Here is a 25,248-nt window from a genome sequence, read left to right on the forward strand (position 1 = left end):
ACTGCAGAATATTGCAGAGCGTTAGTGCATATTTAACGCAGTATATTTCAGTGAGTTGGTGCATGTTTCCCACAGTGTGTTAGTGCTCCTTTAATGCAGTACGTTTCAGCGCATTATTGCACGTTTAAATACAAAAAAATTGCAGCATTAAAAATAATTCATATCAAAGACTATAAGGTGACAAATATAGTGAAAAAGAGGGTATGTAACCAATCCTTCATGAGACAACCAAATAGTTTGACCAAAACTTTTTTGCTAGCAGTTTGTGTTTGAGTGCTGTTTTTTACATATTGGATTTGTTATTGCAGGTATACCTCAGTATATTGCAGTGCGTTAGAGCACGTTTAACGCAGTATATAGCAGTGCATTGGTGCACGTTTAACCACTTTACGACCAGCGACATAGACCTACGTCGGCTGGCTTTGCATGGTTATACCGGGGTGATGCCTCCGGCTGGATGGAGTCCCGATTGAAGCGGCTTCGATCGGGTCTCCGATGACGTAACCCGGACGTCACGTCCGGGTTACTCTGCTGCTATGGCGGGAGATTCAAAAAGTGACAGTATTCAAAAATGCCATTTTCTGCGTTTTGAATACATGGAAGTGTAGTAGAGGGGTCGAGGGTCTTTTAGACCCTCGATCCCTCCATAAAGAGTGTCTGTCACTGCATATTTCTGATACAAGGGATGTTTACAGCAATACAAGTGAAAGCAATAAAAGTGATCAGATTTTTTTATTTTTAAAAACCTGTGTTAAATTTAAAGAACAAAATAAAAAATAAATAGGAAGAAAAAAAAAATGTAGCCGCCTCTGTAGCTATTTCAGGTGGTCATACACAGCCAGTGCTCAGATGGCTAAAATTCAGCAGGAATTCTACTTGCCTGTAAACTGCCTGATTTGTGGCATGCTCATCAGGTGGATCTCGACTTTGGCAATGCTGCAGCGGCTGCACATGCAGGAGAGGGCCCTCAACGAGTACACGTGTTAGTATGGCACAATGACAGGCTCAGGCTGGCTTAGTTTTTTTCCCCACACCAATGGCTGCTGATAAAGGATGCTTGCACTGTACTGTCACCAGTTGAGGAGGTGACAAGGATGGTAATCCGTGACAATGCATACATCAGTGACACAATCCCTGTTGTGTTCCAGCTGGAGCAGACTCTGTGTGGCATTACGGAGAGGGCACTCAAGACGGAGCAGTGGGAGGAAGAGGAGGACTTTCTTTCCTCTCAAGGCCCACTTTATGCAGACACCATTTTTGCAACACCACAAAACACACACTAGGAGAGGGAGGAGGATTCTGGCAGTTTATGTAACGCCTCTCCAGACTCTGGTAGGTTACAGTCTTGTGGAAAATGCAATTTTGAGGCTTCTGTTGGTCAGAAGAGGAGCGGTGGAGAAGAGGTCTACCTCAGTGATGCATTTCAAAATGTTTTTAGTCCACATCCCATCTGCAGCCAATGCATCATATGGTAGAAGATTATCTAGGGGTGAAAACAGAAAAGGAGAGCTTTCCAGTTGACTATCCACTGGATTACTGGGTCATGAGAGTAGACCACCAGAATTTTCCCAGTATGTAATTGAGCTGCCCTGCATCCAGCGTGCTTTTCAAATGAGCCTTAAGTGCTGCCTGAGGTTTTGTGACAGATAAGAGATCGTGCCTGTCCACACACTCCGTGGACCGGCTGACATTTATCAACATGAATCAGTCCTGGATTAGCAGCAGCTATCAAGCTAATGTGCTTTTTAGATCTGGAATCTGTCTAGGCTGCCTAGCTTTGAGAGTTTTAATCTGAAAGACATTGTTGGTGTAGGTTTGATGGGCACAATTAACACCCAAGGACCAATTTTTTTCCACACCTGGTGCTTATCATTTAAATTTTTGACAACAAGGCCAATTCTTGCTTTCGTCAAGAGAACCTCTATAGGGTTATGGTGTGAAGGCACCACTGACACCCAAAAACCAATTTTTCCGCACCTATTACTTCTATCCAAAATTTACAAAAGAGACACCAAAATGTATCCAAAAAATCTCTAATCTTGTTCCAAGTGCACTAAATTGTGACCCCCCATCATACAGATTGTCTCCTCAAGCCATTGTTTATAAAAGAAAGAAAACTTGCAGGGAAAATGTCTTTTTTTTTTGAGTTTATAAATGTCATTATTGCTGCAGCAGGTTTCATACACAGTACAGATGTTCCAATTCACAGGCAGACTAAGGGGACACCCCAGCCACTATATTTACATTTTTTCTTTTTTTTGTTATTTATCATTTTTATAGTTTTACTTTAAGTGTAAATCACTGCTCATTTAAAAATTGTGTTTTTTACAAACTTTTTTCCATTAATACACGTCCCCAGGGCAATACCCGAACCCCCATAACCATTGTATTCCCAATTACTTGCATATAAGGCTTTAAAATTGGCACTTTTTCCAAATCAGGTTCCATAGACTTCAATGGGGTTTGTTATTCAGTTCCAAACATTTACGATGTTCAATCGCTCTGCCATGAACTGAACCAGGGGGTGTTCGGCCCATGTCTACTTCTCACTGACTCCTAGGGTGATTACTTGACTTCTCCCACTGTGCGCTCAGAGCTCTGTGAAGTCACCTACAGTGGCATCCTTCCCAATAATCAGACAACAACACCAGGCTTGACAGTGGCATTTCTGTAAACCAAGAGATGTCCACTACTCAACCTCTTTGTGCCCCCTAGCACAGTGGTAAAATGTTCCAGTAGCAGTCTACTTCTTTGTGTCTGTCTACCACAATGTTCTCTTGCAGACTGCCCCTAGCCCAGGAACAGTCCTTCCTTTTCCTCTCCACAGAGCCTGCAGTAATGCTGGGATATGTAGTTCCAGTGCCAATCTGAAATACAGGCTCAGTGAGCCTGGGCACCACATACCTAAGAAATCTCAGTTCCTTCCATCACAAAAGATGCACAACAGACCCAATCTGCTTTCTCTGTGTTTGCCAGTGGTGGTCAGGGCTTCCCCCTGGCTCCCTGTCTCTCCACAGCCCAGCACTGATCAATGTCCTCTCTCTATCTTTCCCCACAGTCTCTCTTCTGACCCTGCAGGGGCCAGAGGGGAAGAGAGAAAGCGTGGAAGGTGGCAGCAACCATAATAGCCCAGTTCCTGCTACCAGATAGAGAAGTGTTGGACCAGGGGTCACACAGCATTAATAAAGTAGGCTTTGATTTTCTGAGTCCCCCCCTGTAATGTAAACCTTTATTTAATAAAAGGAAAAAGTATTTCTATAAATACCTAAAATGTGTTAGCTGAGGTTAGATATTGATTTCTTAGTCACTTATGTCCATGTGAATCTACTAGTCTATCTAACACTACCCTCTTTAGACATTGCTGCTGTACAAGGGTGTCTCTGTTGTCGCTCCATAAATAAAGAAGCCACCCTAAGACAGAAAGTGTGTTAGTAATCTTATAAAAAAAAAAATAAGAAAATTAATGCAGCCTTCAAATCTAAGGACTGGTAAGCTGCAATATATAACATTTTTATGTATTTTGGCTTAGATATGCTTTATTGGAGAAAAACCTGAAAAATAAACCTAATGCAACCACCACATCTTAGACATGGTATATATTATGTATATGTTTTGGGTTTAGATACACTTTAATTTGCAGCATTAACAATAAAAGTTTTAGTGCTTATATTTAATACGCCCAATTTTTGGCAGCAAAAAGGTCCATGCCTGAAGTTACTAATCTGCATGTAATATTACAAAGTTTATTGTAATGCGGATCTTGGGAAGACATGAATGTTTGTCTGAGGCGCCCAGGCTTAGAAGGAGTTATGACTAATACAATGTGGATACTCATAATATATAAGTTGGTGTACTGGCCTCCTGCATGTGCTCAACTTTCTGAAAAGTTGAGATATGCATAGGAATTCTTCAAGCCCCCTTAGTACTGGAGACCCCTGCAAAACTGAAGGCAAATCAACTCAGGCTTAGATCACTCTTTACATTTCTACCTTCTACAAAATGCATTCTATATTTGTTCAGTTATTTTCCCCTTATCAATAATTTTTTTACATTGCTAAATCCTTTTGGCATTTATAATTTTCTCTTAGTCCCCCTGCAAAGACTCACAAACACACACTAAGCCTGTAAGTAAGGTACACCTAATGCAGCTTTCTGTGAAGGTAGGACAAGGATGCTGCACTTGTCCTGAATTCAGAGCAGAGTTGCCACTCTCATGTAGGCTGCCCTTGCTGACAATACAATGAAATGAAACATTGCAGGGGGTGGCTTTCAACATTTTCACTGCAGATTAAAAAACCTGAAGCTTGTCAAGCATTACCTGGCTACACCTGGCTCAGCCTATGACTTTCTGTATTGAGAGTGCTGCTTTTGTTGCTGAAACCCTCCCACTTTGAGCTGCAGTGTCTGGGAAGGAGAACATTAGAGACACAAATGACCCTACGTTCACACCTATGTGGTTTTTAGAGTGTTCTGCAGTTTGCAGAAACACATTACAGTGCATTTAACATGGTTTTCCATGATACACGTTCACATCTATGTGTATTACAGCCAGTGTGTTTTTTGGAAAGGGTTGGGGACTTTTTTCCTGTGTTTTTTTTGCTTGTAATAGACTTCAATGGAATCTCACCAGAAACGCAAGTGTTGTGTTTGCGATGTGATTTTTGATGTGTTTTGCGGTTTTTATTTGTCTCCTTTAAACACTGTATATAACTGGTTGCTAAGGAGGCGGCCAGGAAGCCGGCAGACGCATCCTTAACAACCGATAAGTCATCAGCTGTCAGCGGGGTTCCCTCATAGATGTGAACCTAAACTGAAGGAGGATTTGGATCACACAGGAAAAGCAATAGAAGTTTTTTTTTTAACTTTGAGGTTTGTGCATCACGGAGTAACTAGATTTGGGACTAGTTTAGACTAGTGTACCTTTAGTTGTACTAAAGAAAAAGAAAAAATAAAGGACTTTGTATAGTTAATTGGTTGCACTGAGTCAAAATAATCCAGAACACCTTTTTTCAGATCACAGAACAGAACTATGCACAATAAGTGCTGTTTCATATTGAGATACATTAGACATATGAAATCAGAGATGGATGTATAGTTCAGAAATTAGTAAGTATGAACCCTTTTATCTATGGCCTAAAGACATTGCAAGATAATTGCAATTAGATATGGTACTGCAATCAGTATCACTGCTATGCTTCCATAAGGGCCATTTTATCAGAGATGCATAATTACTATAAGCCTACTATTACCTCAAGGGTAACATAACGTGATATGCAGTGTTAATTAAAAGAGTTGCCAGAGGTGCCATGCTAGCAAAATTTGCCACCACATTTTCCATGCTACCAAAGAGAACATGTTGCCTGATAACTGGCACTCCAGACTTGGCCTCTTGTGCCACAACCCTGTACTTGCCGATGGCCATCTCCTCTCTACAGTTCAAACTAGTCAAGGACAAATATTACTGATGTCCTAATGTAACACAAAGGGGAAGCCACTAGGTAAGCAGAGGTAACCTAGGCTCTGGGAGCACAACAGTTACCCAGACCTAAGATTGTATTTCTTTTTCCCTCTCATTGCACTAGGAGAGGACTGAGAAGTTTAGACCTAGGAAGTAAACACAACCAACTGGCCTTTTAATGGTAGAAAAAAATGTCTTGTGGATAAAAATGCACCACACAGTTTGTGGTGGTGCAACAGTGATTAGTGGTCATAATTAAAGGTATGTGTTGACTTAAATAATGCATTTCTTTGTAACAGAAGACTTCCCTCTGCCAAACACTGTGGTTGCAGGCCGGAACAGATAGCTGATAATTTTATAAAACCCACCAACTGCCACTGACCATAGGTCCCACTCTGACTGAGGTCTGAATGGCGGAGTACTTCCAGTCAAGGACACCAGCCCAACATATATATTATTTGTACTTGCCTGGTTGTAAATGCCCTTCTGCCCATTTCTTCTCTGCATTGTACCCATGGAAAAATTATAATATTATGTTAATTTGCTAGAAAAAAATATTTTCTCCTAATATTTCTTATTTTCCGAGGCATTTGCATATTCTTTTGGGGTTATCAATAATGAGGAAATATTGTAGGGCCCACAATCACATTTTTCCACAAGGCCAAAGGGTGTATTGTTGTTCTAGTTATTCATAATGCGTTAAAATATTATTTTTATATATTTTTTTAATTGTTATCATTACTACAATTTGTGATTTTCAGACCCACGATCCCCTGTGACAACGCAAAGAACCTATGTAACTGACAGGCCGGATGACTCTTCTCATGTTACCACAGTAGAAACAGGTGATTTGTTTCTGTTATTTTTAGACAGCTCAGCTAAAATTCAATTGTGTGGGTGAAATGCTTACTTCATTTTCCAATAAGAGCTGCAGCATGCAGTAAATATTCCCATAATATATTTGTCAGCCTAAAGGAATCGAGCAGAGCAGGCTGTTTCCTAAAGCAGTAATTAAAACTGTGATAGCAACGGATTATTAATTAATTAGCAATACACTTAAAAGCTGAAATAAATAGAATTGTGTTGCTGTTTAAGCAAAAATCATTAGATATGTGAAGCAATCTGTGGCATGTAATACTTAATGGGGTGGAAAACTAGAGCTTTCATATTTTCCTGTTTGTTATTTTCTAGGAATAATGCCAAATTTAATCTATGTCATTATACCGACCATCCCTTTGCTGTTGCTGATACTGGTGGCTTTCGGAACCTGCTGTTTCCAAATGTTACATAAAAGGTAACCATTTTCCAATGTATTTAATTAGGTTTTTTATTTTTAGAGACAGATAGGAAACTTCTGCATCTCCCTCTAATGGTTATCAGGGTTGTTTTGCTGGGAACTCCTGTATATCATTGAAAACTAGCAGCACTTGTCAACTCTCTTTGGCTGTCTTTTGACTTCTCTTTTGTGCTCACGGCTCACCTCGACATTGGCCTCTAGTATGAGCCGTTCCACACAAGGGCATTCTGTTGTTGGAAACCTATTGAAAAGCAATATGTTTCACAGGAGAGCTAAAGTACCATTAGCAACCCTTAATAATTTAGACGTTTGCCAAAAATTGCAACAGAAGTAGACGAGGAATCTAAAATTAAGACTTTTTTTTCAGTGACCTTATATGGTTCCTGAATATTAAAGAAACAGTTTTAGGCCCTATTCACACTGCCACGATTTTTTCTTCTGATTTTCTTATAGTGTGTACCCTATTTTACAAAGTACCTGACACCTTTAGGCCCCTTTCACACTTGTGCAACCTAAAATTCGGGCGATTTTGCCGCAATTTTGACTGGACTTGAAGTAATGACTATGTCTATTGACCTCAAAACCCATCAAAGTTGGACCAAAGTAGTGCAGGGACTACTTTGAAGTTGTTGTGACTTGAAGTCGCACAGATATGGAATACGACTTGCAGGACAAGTCGTACAAGTGTGAAAGGGGCCTTATATTTATTTATTTTATTCACATCTGACAGGTTTATTGTGTTTCAGGAATATAACTTCCATAGGAAGCTTCTCACTGTGGTTTTGGTTCATTTAACCACTTAAGCCCCAGAAGATTTTACCCCCTTCCTGACCAGGGGTTTTTTTGCGATTTTTTACTGCATGACTTTAACGGACAATTGCGCGGTCGTGCGATGCTGTACCTAAACAAATTTCATGTCCTTTTTTTCCCACAAACAGAGATTTCTTTTGAAATGTAAACAAATCCGCGCTTAGGATAATTCTAGATTCCTGGTATTTAATATTGGCTGCAGCCCACCTTTATACTATATTACTAAGAATATAGTGAGAATGAAGAGAAAGGAGGGGGAAGGTGTATGGCGCTGCCAAAAACTGCTGATGTTTCTATATGTCCAAAATTTAGGCGTTATAGATACATACAATATAAATCACCACTATGAATAAAGTGTCCAGTGCATCCTATGTGTCTTCCTATTGAATGTGCAATACTAAAAGATAATACAAATAAATAATAAATATTTGTGCTGAAAAGTGGATATAGAATAAGTGAGAATTGGTATGATGAAAAAATTAGATGAAATGTATGAATTAAAAAATAGATAAAGGGGTGGATTGTACAGAATAAAAATAAATATATAAAAAATATAAAAATGGATCCACTTAAAGTATGACTTAAATAAGGTGCACAATAGGTAGATAAATATTATAGCAGCAATGATACAAGAATAAATAAGTCCGTTACACCTAAGAAAGAACAAATAGTCCCACAATGCAAGAAAATTCCTAAAAAACTTGGCAAAAAAAGGTGACTTGAGTGCAGGTGTTCTGATGAAATATTAAAGGTGCTCAGGTATATGGTGACCGTTCAGTGCTCCCCGCACCCCTTGGACCGCACTCACCAGAACTATGTACCCCTGCAGGGGTATCAGGCCTTGTCTATAATCCTGGATCTCCTCCACTGACCATCAAAGTGGTTGGGTGGTCCGATTATCTACCCGAAACTTGTGAACCAGGTTCCTTGATGTTGGGGTCCGAAGGTGTATCGATATATGGGGGAAGAAGGCTCACATAGAGTAGTACTGCTAAGTTTTAAAATACTTTATTGTGTATAAAAATTAGGTACTCACAAAGGGAATAGAGGGTAATGGCATAGAAAGCAATAATGCCGCACTTCCGGGACGCCGTGCGTTCCACAGGGCGGATGTGCGTTCCACTTAGGCGGATGTGACGCGATGACGCTCTACGTACGTTTCGTCGTGATGACGTCTTCAGGAGTGAGATTTCTTTTGGTGGTATTTGATCACCTGTGCGATTTTTTGATCATGAGCTATAAACAAAAAAAGAGCGTAAATTTTGCAAAAATAACAATATTTTTCACTTTTTTTTATATGAAATTCCCCCCCAAAAAAATGTAAAAATCAAAATTTTTTAACATTTTTGGCCAATTTGTTTTATGCTACATATGTTTGGTAAAAAAAATCGTAAAAAGCGTATTTTGATTGGTTTGCACAAAAGTTATCGCGTTTACTAACAAAGGGAAAGATTTTTGTCATTTTTGGTGGTTTTTTTTAACGAGTAATGGCGGCGATCTGCGTTTTTTGTTTGCGGTACTGCGACATTGCGGTGGACAGATCGGACCCTTGACTGACATTTTTGACACTTTTGGGGGTACCAGCAACTGCAGTAATCAGTGCTATACATATGCACTGTTACTGTAAAAATGACACTGCCAGGGAAGGGGTTAACTGTATTGGAGAGGGAGGGGTTAAGTGTGTCCTAGGGGCGTGCTTCTAACTGTGATGGGACATGTCTCCTATTGTAAAAACAGAGATCAACGGTTCTACATAGTAGAACCGTCTGATCTCCATTTTTACACAGGGGAGAATGACAGGCAGCTTGTTTACATAAGCCGCCCGCCTTTCTCCTGCTCTACCGACGATCGTTGTGTGACCGACGGACATCGGGTCCGCCGGTCACACGCGCGGACTCCTCTGTGAACGAGTCGGGGTGGGCGCGCGCCTCAGCGGGTGCACGCTCGCCCGCTATTGGCTCAAAACCCGGTCACAGGCTAGCGACGTAGATCTACGTCACTCTGCCTGGCCGGGGCTGACTGCCGCAGTAAATATACTGTGCGCAGTCGGCAACCTGTTAAAGAGGTTGTAAACCCTCTCTTTGAACTTGTACCTATAGGTATTGTAAATATCTTCTAAACTTGCACCGTTTAGGAGATATTTACTTTTAATGCAGCCGGTGATGTCATCTGCGCATGCACCTGTGCCGTTCCTTCAGAGCCCTGTGTCGTGAACTGCGGCTCCCGCATGCATGCACAGGAGTGACGTAATCGTGCCTCCGGCCAAGGAGGCCGGAGGACGCGAAGCAGGAAGCAGGAACCTGACGCTGAGCAGGCGCACTGTGGGGGCTTCATTCTAAAGTAAGTATTTCATAATGAGCTAGTATGCGATGCATACTAGCTCATTATGCTTGAGCGGGCGGCACTGCAGGGGCTTCATTCTAAGGTAAGTATTTCATAATGAGCTAGTATGCATCGCATACTAGCTCATTATGCCTTTGTCTTACAGGGTTTTTTTTTTTTTTTTCATTTTTTTGAGATGGGTTTACTTCCTCTTTAAGAGCAGAGTTGCTGGAACTGGTATGTCCACCCCTCTCCTCATTCATTCACAAAATACAAAGGCTTCTGTGAATGGGCAGCAGAGGGGAGGGGCAGGCATAGCTGCTGTGCGTGCTTCTCTTCTTTCACAGCTGGAGCTGTGTCCACTGGGAGTGTAATAAACCTGTCACATATAAAAAAGAGATACGTCTCGGTGGTGACATGCAGTTGATTGAACTTAACTCATAGTGTGCACTTTTTGCAAAGTTGTTGAATTTCTGGAGTTCAGCTTTAAACTAAAGGTATGGGTTCCAAACGTGGCAGTGGTTAAAACTACCTGGACTTGTTGCAGTTGTTTACTGTTACCGAAACTGTTGCAAATGCTTGACTTAATTGGAAGTAGGTAGTTTTAAAGGGAACTACCTTGAAAAAAGCATTGTAAATGTTTTATTGAATTCCCCAGACTGTGTTAAAATAAATACATAATCACTTTCAATGGTCAGACTTAAGCCCTGTACACACGCACAGATTGTTGGCCGACCGATCGTCCGTCTTTTGTCCAGTGTTGTTTGTTGGTTGAAATGTGCTCTAGACTTGCACTGGACTTTTGTTGGCCAACAAAAACCAACTTCAGAAGTGATGTCATGTGATGGTTGACTTTCCCTGTGTTTTTTCTTCTCTGAGCATGCCCAGTCTTGCTCATCTGATTTTTGTCTGCCGAAATCTGTACTGACTGAGGAACAATCAGCCATTCTGTTGTTGGCCAACAAAAATTTTATAGCATGCACACCAGATTTTTTTCGGCCGAAAAGTCGCAGTTGGTTGTCGGAAGCATCATACTAACAAGCCTACAATCAGCCGATCGGACGTTGGCCGACAATTTACGGCCAACAATCTGTGCGTGTGTACAGGGCTTTAGGGCCACCCAGCTTTGCCATCAAGGTTGTATGGGTTCTTGATGTTGGTTGGAAGCACTTTGTCGATATACATTGTATTAGAAGTTATCTTAGTTTGGTATAACCAGTTGGAAAAGAACAACTCATATTCATATTATACAAGGAGAGTGTATCACGCTAATTAAACTGGTGTCTATCATCTTAAAATTATTTTTCTTGTTTGTTTAAACATCACTGTCCTACTGTTTACAGCAAAGAACGAACAAAGACCAGCCCGACCCAGTCTACTTTGTGGATTTCAAAAGCCCCAAGGAATGAAATAAACATGGAGGTATAAATATAACAATAACTTGTATCACCATAACGCAAGAAAAAAAAAAATATCCCAATTTATTTTCTGCATCACTAAACTTTAAAGCACTGGCTTGGAATGACTTTCTATCTCAGCATCAGTATTCTGTTCAGCAAGAAGAACTAACGGCTCCCCCTTGAGGCACATTTTAAGAACACTTTTATAATACTCATGTTTCATTCATAAGCAAACTGGAATCCTTGTCTTGCTACATTAGAAAAAAAACAAAAACCCGACAATCTATTGCTTTTTTTGGCGTTTGAAACTCTTTCGTTATCACGCAGTTGAAGAAAATGGACAATTCCTTTTCAGATTTATACTGAGAGATGTTATGTATGTTTGACATTGTTTGCAAACAGGATGTTTGATTTATTATTTTATTTCCCTTCTATATTGTACTTTTTTGACTTACATTAAAGTGTATTGCTATGAATGTGTATTGTTAAAAAATAATTTATCTTTGCATAAAGGTTTGATAGAAAAAACATGATGATTCTGTTATAGTTTCTTGCCTGTCTTTATAATGTTGTTTTGTGTTAAGATGGATTATAGACAGAATGTACATATGCTGATAAAATATGTTGCAGAGTTTTGGAAGGCAGTGCAATCACTGAGCCTTTTTATGGTTTTATATTTATAAAAGTGGTCTATTTACTATCTTTTGTTAAAGGATAAGTCCACCCTAAAACTAAAATCCCTGCATCTGTAGACCGCCACGATCTAACACTAACCTATCTAGCCCTGTAAAGAAAAAAACATGGGCGTGTTCTAACCTCGGTCAAAGATGGCTGCTTAGAATAGGAGCTCCGGCCAAACGAGGGAAGAAGCAGCCGTTACTAGGAGGACAGACACAAGCAATAATGGGGAAAGGCAATAGGGGCCGGTCCGCATTGCGATCCAGCTCTCCACGGACCCCAGGCACCCAGCTGACCCGCCAGATTCAGGAGATCCTCCGGACACAGTCAAAGAGCGTGGCCACCTCCTTATCGCAGGCCTCACCACCCCTCTCCCTGGACACAGGCATCACGTGCACTCAAACAGCCAGGCTGGTAAGAGACCCGCCGATCCCCACAGCTCCATCCTATCTCTCCGCATGAAACCTGCATTACTTGCAGGCAGTTGCCACATATATTAAGGACACACTATCAGCAGCCTTTACAGTGGCCATAGCAGACCTCCACAATGAGCTCCATGACATTACTGACAGAGTGCAGGAAATTGAATCAACTACCACTAGACATGAAGAGCACATAGAACAGATACATACATTACAGACCTCGCATATGCTACAAATGAGAGAATGCAAAGGCATTTAGAGGATTTGGACAACCTTGGACACAGGAATAATCTGAGAGTCCGCGGTATCCCTGAATCAATTAAGAACGATCAAAATGCTCAAACAGTAACCACCATCTTTAATGACCTACTTGATAAGTCCCATAGAGATGGAGAGAATTCACAGTGTGCTACACCCAAGGGGCAGAGACACTGACCCCCCAAGAGACATATCTGCTGTCTCACAAGCTTTCGCCTGAAGGAGGAAATCTTCAGAAAAGCACGTAACAGAATACATATCACATTCGCAGCCGTTGACGTTGAAATATACCAAGACTTATCTAATATAACTTTACAACACCGCAGAGATCTTCGACCATTGCTGGAAGTTCTGAGAACAAGAGGCATACACTACGGATGGAAATTCCATTTTTGTCTCTCCGCATTAATTTCAGACGGGACGATCTCACTTAGGGTACCTGAGGACCTCCCTCCATTCTGTAAATGCCTAGACATCCCTCTGATCCACTTACTGGACTGGTATAGCAATCTCTACACCCCTTCTACCACTAGAAACCCCGTCGGTGAGGACAGGATGGAAGTGCAAGAACACTGTTAACGCCGATACAGATCTCCACCACGTACAACACCTCCACCGAGAGCTCGCAGATCCCTACCTGGAGCTAGCCCCACGGCTTTCCCAGCTCACCGCAGATCACAACAAGATGCATAAATATACGTATACCTGTAACCTGAACACAAAAACTTAAAGCTTTGCTTTACTTTGAACATATATCCAAGATCAATCTTTACTTCACATCCATTTACATTAATATATGCGGAAATGTGGCAGCCCATCTAGCCAAATAGGTCTGAAAAAGACTACACTCTCAAAACTTTCCCACCAAAATTGGTACAGACGCTGTAGCGAATAATGAAGAACAAAACAAAAAGCCACAAAACAGGAAAATCACTATGATGCCACTTCTACAAGCCCAGGCAAGTGATCTGATTGATACCCTGGACTCTATATCAGATGCCAACACAGGTAAAATACCTCACATCGGCACACACCAAGCCTCAACCCCAATTGTTTGCCAAAGCCTGAAGGGGAAGTCGATTCCTGCATACAGACAACGAGATTGGGGGGGGGGGGATGTATTGAGTGGAAAAACTCTTATCACCACCAGCCTACAGTCTTTTCGTTGAGAAACATCTCCTATAACTTGACAGAGCATAATCTCCCCTAGGATAGCAAACAATATGTACCGAACATCATAAGTTTCCTAGGCCGTCCCTATCGGAATAAGATAAACAGCTCTAACGACTAGATACCCAAACAACTACTAGGCACCTGTACTAACTTAGAAATCTATGGTTGACCATTGAAAGTTCTATATATTGTTTCCATACTATGCTCATGAGGAAAACAAGGGAGATATATACTGATGCATATCATCACTAACAATGTGCATATTATACCCTACTCTGAAAATAAGAGAGACAGAGTCCACCTTTGACAACAACACCCACCATGACTCACCCCATCCCTCAGGGGCAGATAAAACTAGATGTTTAAAAATCATATATATAACAAGTCGTTAACCTCTACTTACGCTACAAAGCTGAAAATAATTCTTTGATCAAAATCTCCCTTGTTATCCTTTGTAGTTCATCATTTTCTTCTCACTGTTCTCTTTTATTGTTGACTCTCAGTTGTCACATAACAGTTGTCCTTGCTGTTCATTTATTATAGTTTAACTAAACAGTAGTTATTACTAAATGTTGCACTCTTACTAACTGTTAAGGGTTTTCAAACCAAGAAAACATTATAGTGGTTACATACATGACATGAAAATGCAAATAGAAAGGCCCTCAGAGGCCTCTTTCTTTCTCCTTTCTTTACATGGCTAGGAGGCCCAGATCATAGCACACAATGTATTATGTAGAAGTAAACACTGCTCACAATTTTCAATTCCCCAAACAGGTTACCTTAAAACCTCCACACATGTTTTCATCACCTTACCCTTTATCAGGCCACTGCTGCCATCTCAAGTTTTACCTAGGTTACACTAAACCACCCCACAGCGATCAACTCAAGCCTTACTGTTGAATTTTAACACTTTAGAGATCTGCTGAAACCTCCCGGATCCACATAATTTTCCATTAAGGCAAGGTAGCTGGTTTCCTCTTGTCTCCCGGGCGAACCCCCACAACTCCTATGCCTAATCCCTCCATCCCCTCCCTGCCCGAAACTACCCTTACCCCTCTCGCCAGCAAGACATTATACGCTCCCCCATCTCATACCTCCAATCTAGATTTTCACATACAGCTCACACACATATCTACTACCGCTCGTCCCTTTACCATCTGATGGACCACACGAGAACTGACCTTTCACCCAACGCTCACAACACCAGCACCATATTCAAACTACAATACAAACTACAGACCCACCTCTCCAACTTTTTATACCCCATCTAGCACATACAAAATAAAACTAAGAAGATTCTGTCCCGTTCCCACCTATGGTCCACGCACGAAAACTGGGATTATCTCCCAAAAAACTAAATATAGTATAAAAAAAAGGCCAGGGCCTAAATATTCCCGGAAAAGAGATCACAACTACTAATGTTAATGCAAAAACAAAAAACTGATATCGTCTTACTCTAAGAGACACATTTTCGATCTGATCAGATTCCAAAACGTACCAATTATCTATTCACCATGGCTCATCATGCAACAAACAGCTTAGCAAAACTAATGGAGTCTCGATACTCATCTCAAAAAACATACCCCTCTCGATTTCAGATACTCTGACAGACAGTGAAGGCAGGTTTATATTCCTGAAAGGTGTTCTTTTTGGCAAGCCTATCACAATTGTAAATCTCTATTGTCCAAATGCTAAACAAATTGCTTTTCTCAATGCAGTCTGGTCGCACCTCTCCACCTAAACAAATGGGATCCTGATTATAGGGGGTGATCTTAGCGTCCCACTACAACCCATTTTGGACACATCCAATGGTACCTCATTCATACCCTATAAAGCACTGAGATGCATAAACTTACTCCTTCAAGAAATGCTGCTCCATGATACTTGGTGAACTCTTAACCCTCATATCCAAGACTTTACATTCTACTCGGCACCACATACCAAACAGTTGAGAATCGATTACCTCTTTTTGACACAACAAGACCTACATTTCTTGACAGGGGCATTCATCGAACCTGCAATTCTGTCAGACTACAACCTGGTCCCTATGACCTTGACCTTTCCAATAATCACAACACGCACAAAGACTTGGATGGAGACTAGATGCCTCACTGCTCACTGACAAAGAATTAATCAAAAACCTCTCTACATGCTTGTAAACATACTTCAAAGAAAATACAGATCTCTCCCTAACACCCATATCAATATGGGAGGCACATAAATGCGTAATTAGAGGTGAATTTATCTCCGCAGCAGTACACAGAAAGAAAGAAAGACAGTGTAATATAAACAACCTAACTACACACATAAAGACTTAGAAATGGCCCAAAACAATCCAGAGCCATCCAAACTCTCCAAGACTAGATCCAAACCAGGATTAAGAACTCCTTACAGAACTAAATTGAACCATCCGACGTAATTATACTTTCACGAAAAAGATATTTTACAAACAGGGTAACAGAGCTCCTAGCAAGAGCACTTCAAACCAAAAGAGCCAAGCACATTATTCATAAAATGAAAACTACAGATGGAAGGACCGTATCCTCTAATTCGAATATAGCCACCCAGTTTGTGCAGTATTATTTGAAACTTTACAACCTACACTCTCCCAGTTCCACTTTACCAGACTGTGACAACAGCCAAACATTGATCCAAGACTTCCTATCACAACACAGCCCAAGACGTATCTCCAAATGGGACACTAATAAACTAGAAGAACCGATAACAACAGATGAACTAACCCTAGCCCTGAAACAGCTTAACCACTTCAATACCGGGCACTTTTCCCCCTTCCCGCCCAAGGCCTATTTATAGATTTTACCGCTGTTGCATTTTGAATGACAATTGCACGGTCATGCAACACTGTACCTAAACCAAATGTATGTCATTTTTTCCCCACAAATAGAGCTTTCTTTTGGTGGTATTTGATCACCGCAAGGTTTTTTCTTTTTTGCTAAACAAATGAAAAAGTTTGGAAAAAAAAAGTTTTTTTGTTTATGTTATACAATTTTGGAAATAGATACGTTTTTTTCCTGCACTGATGAGCTCTGATGAGGCTGCACTGACAGGCACTGATGAGGAGGCACTGATGGGGTGGCACTAATATGCGGCACTGATAGGCAGCACTGATATGCAGCACTGATGGGCACTGATATGTGGCACTGATATGTAGCACTGATATGCAGCATTGGTTGGCACTGATAGGTGACACTGCTGGGCACTGATAGGTGGCATTTATGGGCAATGATAGGTGGCACTGATGGGCATTGATAGGCGGCACTGATGGACAATGATAGGCAGCACTGATCAGCACTGATGGGCAGCACTGATGGGCACTAATGGGCACTGATAGGAGGCACTGGTGGGCAATAATGGGCACTGGTGGGTGGTGCTGATAGATGGCAATGATGGGCACTGGTGGGCAGCACTGATGGGGAGGGCACTGGTGGGCAGCACTGATAGGGAGGGCACTGGCAGGCTCCCTGAGCCCTGATTGCCATCCCTGGTGGCCATGGTGGGCATCTCTGGGGTCATGGGTGGGCATCCCTGGGGTCATGGGTGGGCATCCCTGGTGGTTCTAGTGGCACCCCCCTCAAGGGTCTGCACTGGTAATCAATGCTCTGATTACCAGTGCAGACCCCCCCCCGTCAGAAGAGCCGCAGATCGGCTCTTCTCTACTCGTGCCTGTCAGGCATGAACTGAGGAAAGCCAATCAACGGCACTTCCTATTTACTATGTGACCAGCTGTGATTGGACACAGCTGGTCACATGGTAAAGAGCCTATGTCAGTAAGCTCTTTACCAAGATCGGAGATGCGGTGTGTCAGAGTGACACACCGCAGCACCGATCGCCCCTGGGGGGTGCGCAGGATAATGCAACCACCTTCCCGCCGTCATTTGCCTAAGGGCGGGCGGGAAGTGGTTAAAGTAGGGAAGAGTCTGGCCCAGATGGCCTATTGGCGGCCTATTATAAGACCTTCACATACATCCTAGCCAAACACTTTTTAAAAACCTAATACTCTCTAGCATCTAACCAGACTGACCTTACAAGTCTCTTAAAAGCACACATAGATGTAATTCCCAAAGAAGGTAAAGATCTCACAACTGTCTCGAATTATAGGCCAATCTCGCTACTAAATGTGGACCTTAAATTATATTCAAAAATACTAGCAAACCGTCTAGCCCCACTTATGACTTCACTATTCGACACAGATCAAGTCAGCTTCATACCAGGCCGAGATGCTAGGGATAACACCCTAAACGCACTCTCCGTTTACAATGGCATGAGACAGGGGTGTCCCCTCTCACCTTTATTGTTCGTAATCTCTCTAGAACCCCTTCTGCAATGTATCAGAGAACACCCTTAGAGATGTAAATTTGTCTTGAATTCTTCCTGGAAAATAATCACTTAACTAGCCCACCTCAAACAGTTTGGCAACCCACTGATATTTACAGTGAGGGGTTCACAGCACTCATAACTCCTTGTTTTTCAGTAAGTAGTGAAATATAGCTTATTGCTGGCCATACCTGGCACTCCTGTCGAATCAACAGAAATGTAAGCTGTGGGTGGCTTTATAGGCATTGGCTAACTCAACAAACTTCAATCTAAAAATCAAAAGAATCGGGCTAAAACTTTTAGCCAAACAATTACTACAGTCCATCAGTTGCAGTATTCCAAACAGCAACTGCCAGAATGCAATAGGTGACAGGGGAGATTGCTATGTTCTTGTTGTTTAGCCCCACAAGATAAATGAAAGAATCTTAATATACACTATATTACCAAAAGTATTGGGACGCCTGCCTTTACACACACATGAACTTTAAAGGCATCCAAGTCTTAGTCCGTAGGCTTCAATATTGAGTTGGCCCACCCTTTGCAGCTATAACAGCTTCAACTTTTCTTGGAAGGCTGCCCACAATGTTTAGGGGCTACGGGCTAAGACTGGTATGCCATTAAAGTTCATGTGCGGGTAAAGGCAGGTACTTTTGGTAATATAGTGTATATGGCTAGCCTTAGTTTGCCTTACTTAAGATTACAGACCATCTAAAGAATATCTAGGTATGATTGGAAGCATTGTTCTGTAGTTTGGGTCATCATGAATGAACAATATATAAACCATACGGTGTGAAACATACCTAAATTCAACTAAATATAGGTGAACAGCGGTGCAAAATCACAGACCAGCAGGCAACATCTCACCACACTGGAAACCATGCAAGAATGTCACTTCTGGTATTCCAATTGCGTCACTTCTGGTTGCCGTACAGCCACGTTCTAATGCGTTTCGTCATCACGACTTCGTCCAGGGATAGGGAAACCATTTTCCTCATATTTTCTTGGACATTGTATGATCATGAAGAGCTGACTAATGATATGACTAGCGGTGCCATTATGTATCACCCATCATCTTAAACAGTTGACATGGGAAACAGACATTAGCCCCCTGATTCATCATGCTGCATTAGCAAACTACCTTGTCTCATGTGATACCATTACTTGACAGGTCACTTTAGCAAACCTAAAATTTGGATCACTCCAGCCCATTTTCTGTTGAAGGCATTCTTTGACTTTATTCACAAATAAACCCATCTGAAAGTAGGGCCTCATGCCGACTAGGTGTAAAAAAAAAAAAGCGCTTTTAAGGGAGTTTGACATTTTATTTTCAGCCTCTAAACAATCCTTTATGTTAGCCACATAGGTGTTTACAGGTGTATTGGAAGAGGAGCTAAAAAAAAACCCATTGCTTATGCATTCAGAAAAGGAACGTTTAAGCATAAAAAAAAAAAAACGTTTGATGCGCCTAAACGCCTGTCTAAGTGCTAAATGTGCACAGACGCTAGGTGGTAGGTGTAGATAGGGCTTGAGCATTCATTTATTGCAATGGGCATAATAAATGAATAAATCATTGGAACGAATGAACGCCCGAATGCTTGATGCACCTAATGTGCCTAAACACATTTGCAAACACAACTTTAAGCGTGTTTTTTAAGCTGTTTTTTCATGCCAAGAGAAAATGCATTCAGATGAGCTGCATGAGGCATAGGAAATTGAGGTAATAATTGCTCATTACTTCTTCTGAAATAAATCTAGTGTGAAGTTAGAGGCACACTGGATTTTTGCCATATCAATGAGTTTTTCAAATGGATAAAACATGGGGAAAGTTGCATGTATCACAAAGATTCACTGAATATTATTACTCTTCCCAGGAATGTACTTTAAATGCATGTCAAAATATGTTTTCTCAAAAGAGAAGTATGAATAAAAATGTGAATATCTGACATCATCAGAAATGTGGTATATGACGTCATCAGGGGGGCGAGAACCACAGAGACACTCAACAATGGATGGAAAAGTGGGCAAAAGAACGCTGTAGACCAATGTGGGTTTGATTTACTAATGACATTTGGTCTGTAATCTTTGCAGGGGGAGTTGTACTGTGCAACAAAATTTTTCTCAGAGCTTAGTGAATGTGGTGCAAATTAACTTCAAAAAATACTAATTCACGTGCATAGAAAAGAAAAAAAAGCTGGATTTTTGCTTGCACTTGTTTGGGTGAAAGTAGTCACCAGAACTTCAGCTCATTCACTAAGCTCTGTAGGATAAGTGCAGCTTCCCCCGTAAAATTAAAAGGCTATTTGCATTTAGTAAATTAATCCCTGTAAGTATTTTACACAGTAATTAACAGCGGACTTGCCTCACACCATCTAACCCTAATAAGAGTCGGTTCACACTATGGTGACACGACTTTGGGGAGCGACTAGTGAAGTCGCTGTGCACCGCCACATAATGGAAGTCAATGCAAGTCGCTCCAACTTCGGTCAAAAGTAGTGCAGGAACCTTTTTCGCTTGAGTCGCTCCTATTAGAACGGTTCCCATAGCACCGAATGGAGCACGACTTGTCAGGCGACCAAGTCACCTGACAAGTTGCGGTAGTGTGAGCCGGCAGTTAAGGATAAAGTTGCCTCAATCTAGGTTCGCTTTATGTTTTGGATACAGTGTAAAGGGGTTAATAAATGTTGGAGCTGGAGAGAGTCCAGAGAAGGGCAACTAAACTGATTAGGGGGTTGGAGGACCTTAACTATGAAGAGCGGCTGCAATCGCTCGATTTATTCTCCCTGGAGAAGAGACGTCTGAGGGGGGACATGATAGCAATTTATAAATATCTTAATGGGGATCTCAGCTTAGAAAAAAAACTGTTCATTCAAAGGAATTGCATGAGGACTCAAGGACATACAATGCGATTAGAGGAGAAGCGTTTTAACCTCAGGCAACGTGGGGGGTTCTTTACTGTTAGGGCTACAAGATTGTGGAATTCTCTACCACAAGAGGTGGTTTCCGCGGGTAGTATGGTGGCTTTCAAAAGACTATTGGACGTGCATCTCAAGGATCAGAACATTCAGGGGTATGAGAGATTATTACAGCCACGCACACCTACACAGGTTGAACTGGATGGACTGTTGTCTTTATTCAACCTCACCTACTATGTAACTATGTATAATTCTATCATTTAGTTATCGCTGGCAAAATTTTCTCCTGCGGCTATTTCTTCTTCCTTTTATTCCTGCTGACCACACAGAAAGTATGTGGAAAAAGTCCTTAAAAGATACACAGACAGCAATGAAACATGACAGAGTTTCTAACTCTCCCCTTCCACCAAAAGGAGTTCCTTGGTTGTTGTCTGTCTCCACTTGTAGGAATTTTTACTTACTTCCGGCCTGGATGTTTAAACAGGAAGTTAGGGGAAATTTCCCCTTTGGGATTACAGATCACAATAAGAACATAACAGAAGCCCAGACTCTTCTTAATTTTATCCAAAATTTTAAAGAAGAAAATATTTTGGTTGGGGTTTCTAGTGGACCTGCTCAGGACATTTTCAAAAAGATTAATATAAAAAAAAAGCAAGTTGTGTGAGCTCCTTAGCTGAAAGTCTATTACACTTTATAGCTTCGGACCTTTGCAGTGCTTTTGAATTTCTGACATTCAGCAATTATAAGAATGTCCAAGTTAAATACTCCTACACACTTCAGCAAACACACTTCACAGCGAGTCATAACTCAATGCCACCTATCAGCAATGAGGGAATTATGGTGTGAAGACAAAAGGTCAGGCGCTACATCAATTGAATTCAAAGCGTAATTAATTTATCGAGTGATTTTCTGGCTATGACCTGGATAACAGATACTAGCATTGCTTGTGGCCTGGTCTGTGAAATGGCGGCCATCCACAAGCATCTCCATATTCTTGCAGGCAATGGTATTATGGACTTTAGTATTCCATTAGTCATACAAAGCATGCTTCTCCTGTGCCTGTATTTGCCTAAAGTCTGTTAAGCTGATTGGGAGCTGCATTTCCTAGGGAGAAAGACAACAGGAGGAATATTGATTACGGATAAACCAGGAGGGCTGGGGATTTATGCATTTACTTTTCGTTTTAAATTTCAATTGAAGACTGCTAGAAACTGAAAAAATGAAAGAAGCTCATCACGCTTTCATCTGTTGAAGGGGCTATATATGTGAAAAATGATTTAATATCAATAATTATTATTACTATTATTATTATTATAAAGGTTTTATAAAGCACCAACAGTTTGTGCAGCGCTTAACAAAATGAAGGCAGACATTACAGTTACAATAACATTTGGTACAAAGGGAATCAGAGGGCCCTGCTCGTAAGAGCTTACAATCAAGTGATCAATTGATACAAAAGGCAATAGCTGATGGAGAAAGTGAAACAGTGTATTAGTTAGAAAACTGGATAGGCTTCTTTAAAAAGAAGGGTTTTCAGGGATTGTCTAAAGATGGATAGATTAGGGGACAATCGGACAGATTGGGGTAGAGAGTTCCAAAGGATGGGAGAAGCTCTTGAGAAATCCTGGCGGCGAGCATGGGAGGAGGTGACAAGGGAGCTAGCAAGCAGGAGGTCTTGGGAGGACCGAAAAGAGTGGCATGGTTGATATTTTGAGATCAGGTTAGTGATGTAGCTGGGGGCAGAGTTGTGGATGGCATTGTACACTATTGTTAGTACTTTGAATTTTATTCATTGGGTGAGGGGAAGCCAGTGAAGGGATTGGCAGAGAGGGATGGAGGACACGGAACGCTTGGTAAGGTGGATAATGCAGACATTTCCTTGTATTTGTACACCAACTAAGAGGGCTTTATTCTAGGAATGTCTTAATGCTAATGCACAGTGGGGGAAATTAGTATTTGATCCCCTGCAGATTTTGTAAGTTTACAAATAAACAAAGGGTCTATCATTTTTAGGTGTATTTTAAATAATAGAGAAAGAATATTACCAAAAATCCAAAAAAAAACACATAAAACAAATGCTATAAATTAGGTTGCAGTTCAGTGAGTGAAATAAGTATTTGACTTAGTACTTGGTGGAGAAACCCTTGTTGGCAAGCACAGAGGTAAGACATTTTTTGTAGTTAGTGACCAGGTTTGCACACATCTCAGGAGGGATTTTGGTTCACTCTTTTTTACAGATCTTCTGTAAATCTTTAACGTTTCTTGGCTGTCGCTTGGCAACTTGAAGTTTAAGCTCCCTGCATACATTTTCAATAGGATTAAGGTCTAGAGACTGGCTAGGCCACTCCATTACCCTAATGTGCTTCTTCTTGAGCCACTCATTTTTTGCCTTGGCGGTATGTTTTGGGTCATTGTCATGCGGGAAGACCTATCCACGACCCATCTTTGGTGTTCTGGCTGAGGGAAGAAGGTTATCAACCAAACAGCTCCAAAGTATAATGTTTCTACCTCAGTGCTTGACTGTTGGGATTATAGGCCACACTTTCATCCATTCAAACATCACTTTAATTAGTAAATAACCAAACATAACAGCAGTATTGGCAAGAAAATGGCCGCGGCACGCTTTATTGGTTTTAAATATGAAATCAAATATTCAGATGATCAATAATCATAATAATAAATAATAATAATAATAATAATAATACTTCAAACCAAAATCACATAGTGAAAATAAATTGTACTAGCTCAGTTATTTAGAACTCAAGCAAGCATTAACTTCATAATCAATTAACAAAAAATACCGTCCCCCCTAGAATACTAGGGTGACCCTACCACACAAAGTGTGCACGCGACAAGGGAGGGGGGGTGGGGAACTTTCCTTCTTGCTCTTCGGATGCAAAAGGAGGAAGCAGGGCACAGGCACTTCCTTATAACACCTTGCACCTGTCTTCTAAAAGCCTCTAATTACCCCATTGGCTGATACCTGCCTCAGCTCCTAAAGGTAGAATTAACCCTATAATAGCCCACCTGCAACCATCCCACTAAACCTACGGCTATTCCTGAAGCTATATTGAAGGTGGCCATAATCCCAAGCAAGTGGGCGCTAAATGCACCCCCTTTTTATGGGATTATAGGCCACACTTTCATCCATTCAAACATCACTTTAATTAGTAAATAACCAAACATAACAGCAGTATTGGCAAGAAAATGGCCGCGGCACGCTTTATTGGTTTTAAATATGAAATCAAATATTCAGATGATCAATAATCATAATAATAAATAATAATAATAATAATAATAATACTTCAAACCAAAATCACATAGTGAAAATAAATTGTACTAGCTCAGTTATTTAGAACTCAAGCAAGCATTAACTTCATAATCAATTAACAAAAAATACCGTCCCCACCAGCCGGGCTTGAGCAACAAGAACGGCCCAACCCCACCACCGCGGCCTGTTCAATGCCATACTGCAGACCCAAGTTAAAGATATCCAGACCTACCTCGGAAAGGTGAATTCCGTCCTGCCTGTACAGGCCCGGTATCCCGCCTTCCAGATCTACATGTCTATATGACAATCCTCCAATTGACGGCATAAATTTCTCCATCGCCCTGTTCACCCTTTTTCTCATCTTTTCCATAATTCTCTTCTGATCCAAGGACAGCCAAGTAAGGCGAGGCACAATTTCCGAGAACACAATTACTGTCCCAGGAGAGGAGAGAGAGAAAAAATGCAAATCCCTTTTAATCATAAATAATAATTCTAACGTTTTCCTGTTCCCCAAATCATTCCCACCCGCATGTATCAACAAAATGGAAGGAGGGGGCCAATTCTGATAAAGTCTGGTCAAATGAAAATAAAGCTGATGCCACTGGAGGCCCCTAATGCCTTTCCAGAATAACTTAAAAGATTCCAAAGGGAGAGACAAATTAGTAGAGTAATTACGCTGAGCTGCACGTTTTCTTGCCCAGAAAATAAACAAATGGCCCAGGATCCATACCGTTCGTTGGCCACCTGAGGGAATTAAACAAACATGTTAGGTCTAACATAAACTTTAAAGCAATTAGATTTCCACCTCCCCATACTTTTTATCACTTCCTCCGAAAAACCCCTTCTTGCTGCTTCCGAAGCTGCCCCTATACGAAATGAATGGGAGGAAAACTTTAATCCATGCAAACCCAA

At 41.2% G+C, this 25,248-nt stretch overlaps 1 protein-coding gene across 2 annotated transcripts in view; it reads left to right on the forward strand.

Annotated features, from left to right (window-relative positions):
• Positions 1-11,730, forward strand: part of CHODL (chondrolectin) — a 165,980-nt gene extending 154,250 nt beyond the window's left edge. Inside the window, exons 4-6 of one of the 2 annotated variants that reach the window (XM_082246138.1) lie at positions 6,220-6,303; positions 6,650-6,752; positions 11,231-11,730. In XM_082246138.1, coding sequence (XP_082102264.1) covers positions 6,220-6,303; positions 6,650-6,752; positions 11,231-11,315 — 272 coding nt within the window. In that variant the 3' untranslated portion in view covers positions 11,316-11,730. The remainder of the gene's footprint in view (positions 1-6,219; positions 6,304-6,649; positions 6,753-11,230) is intronic. The other variant, XM_082246137.1, reaches the window with a different exon arrangement.
• The last annotated feature ends 13,518 nt before the right edge of the window (positions 11,731-25,248 follow it).

The sequence above is a fragment of the Pelophylax lessonae genome (assembly GCF_965119305.1).
Source record: "Pelophylax lessonae genome assembly, chromosome: 2".
NCBI lineage: Eukaryota > Metazoa > Chordata > Amphibia > Anura > Ranidae > Pelophylax > Pelophylax lessonae.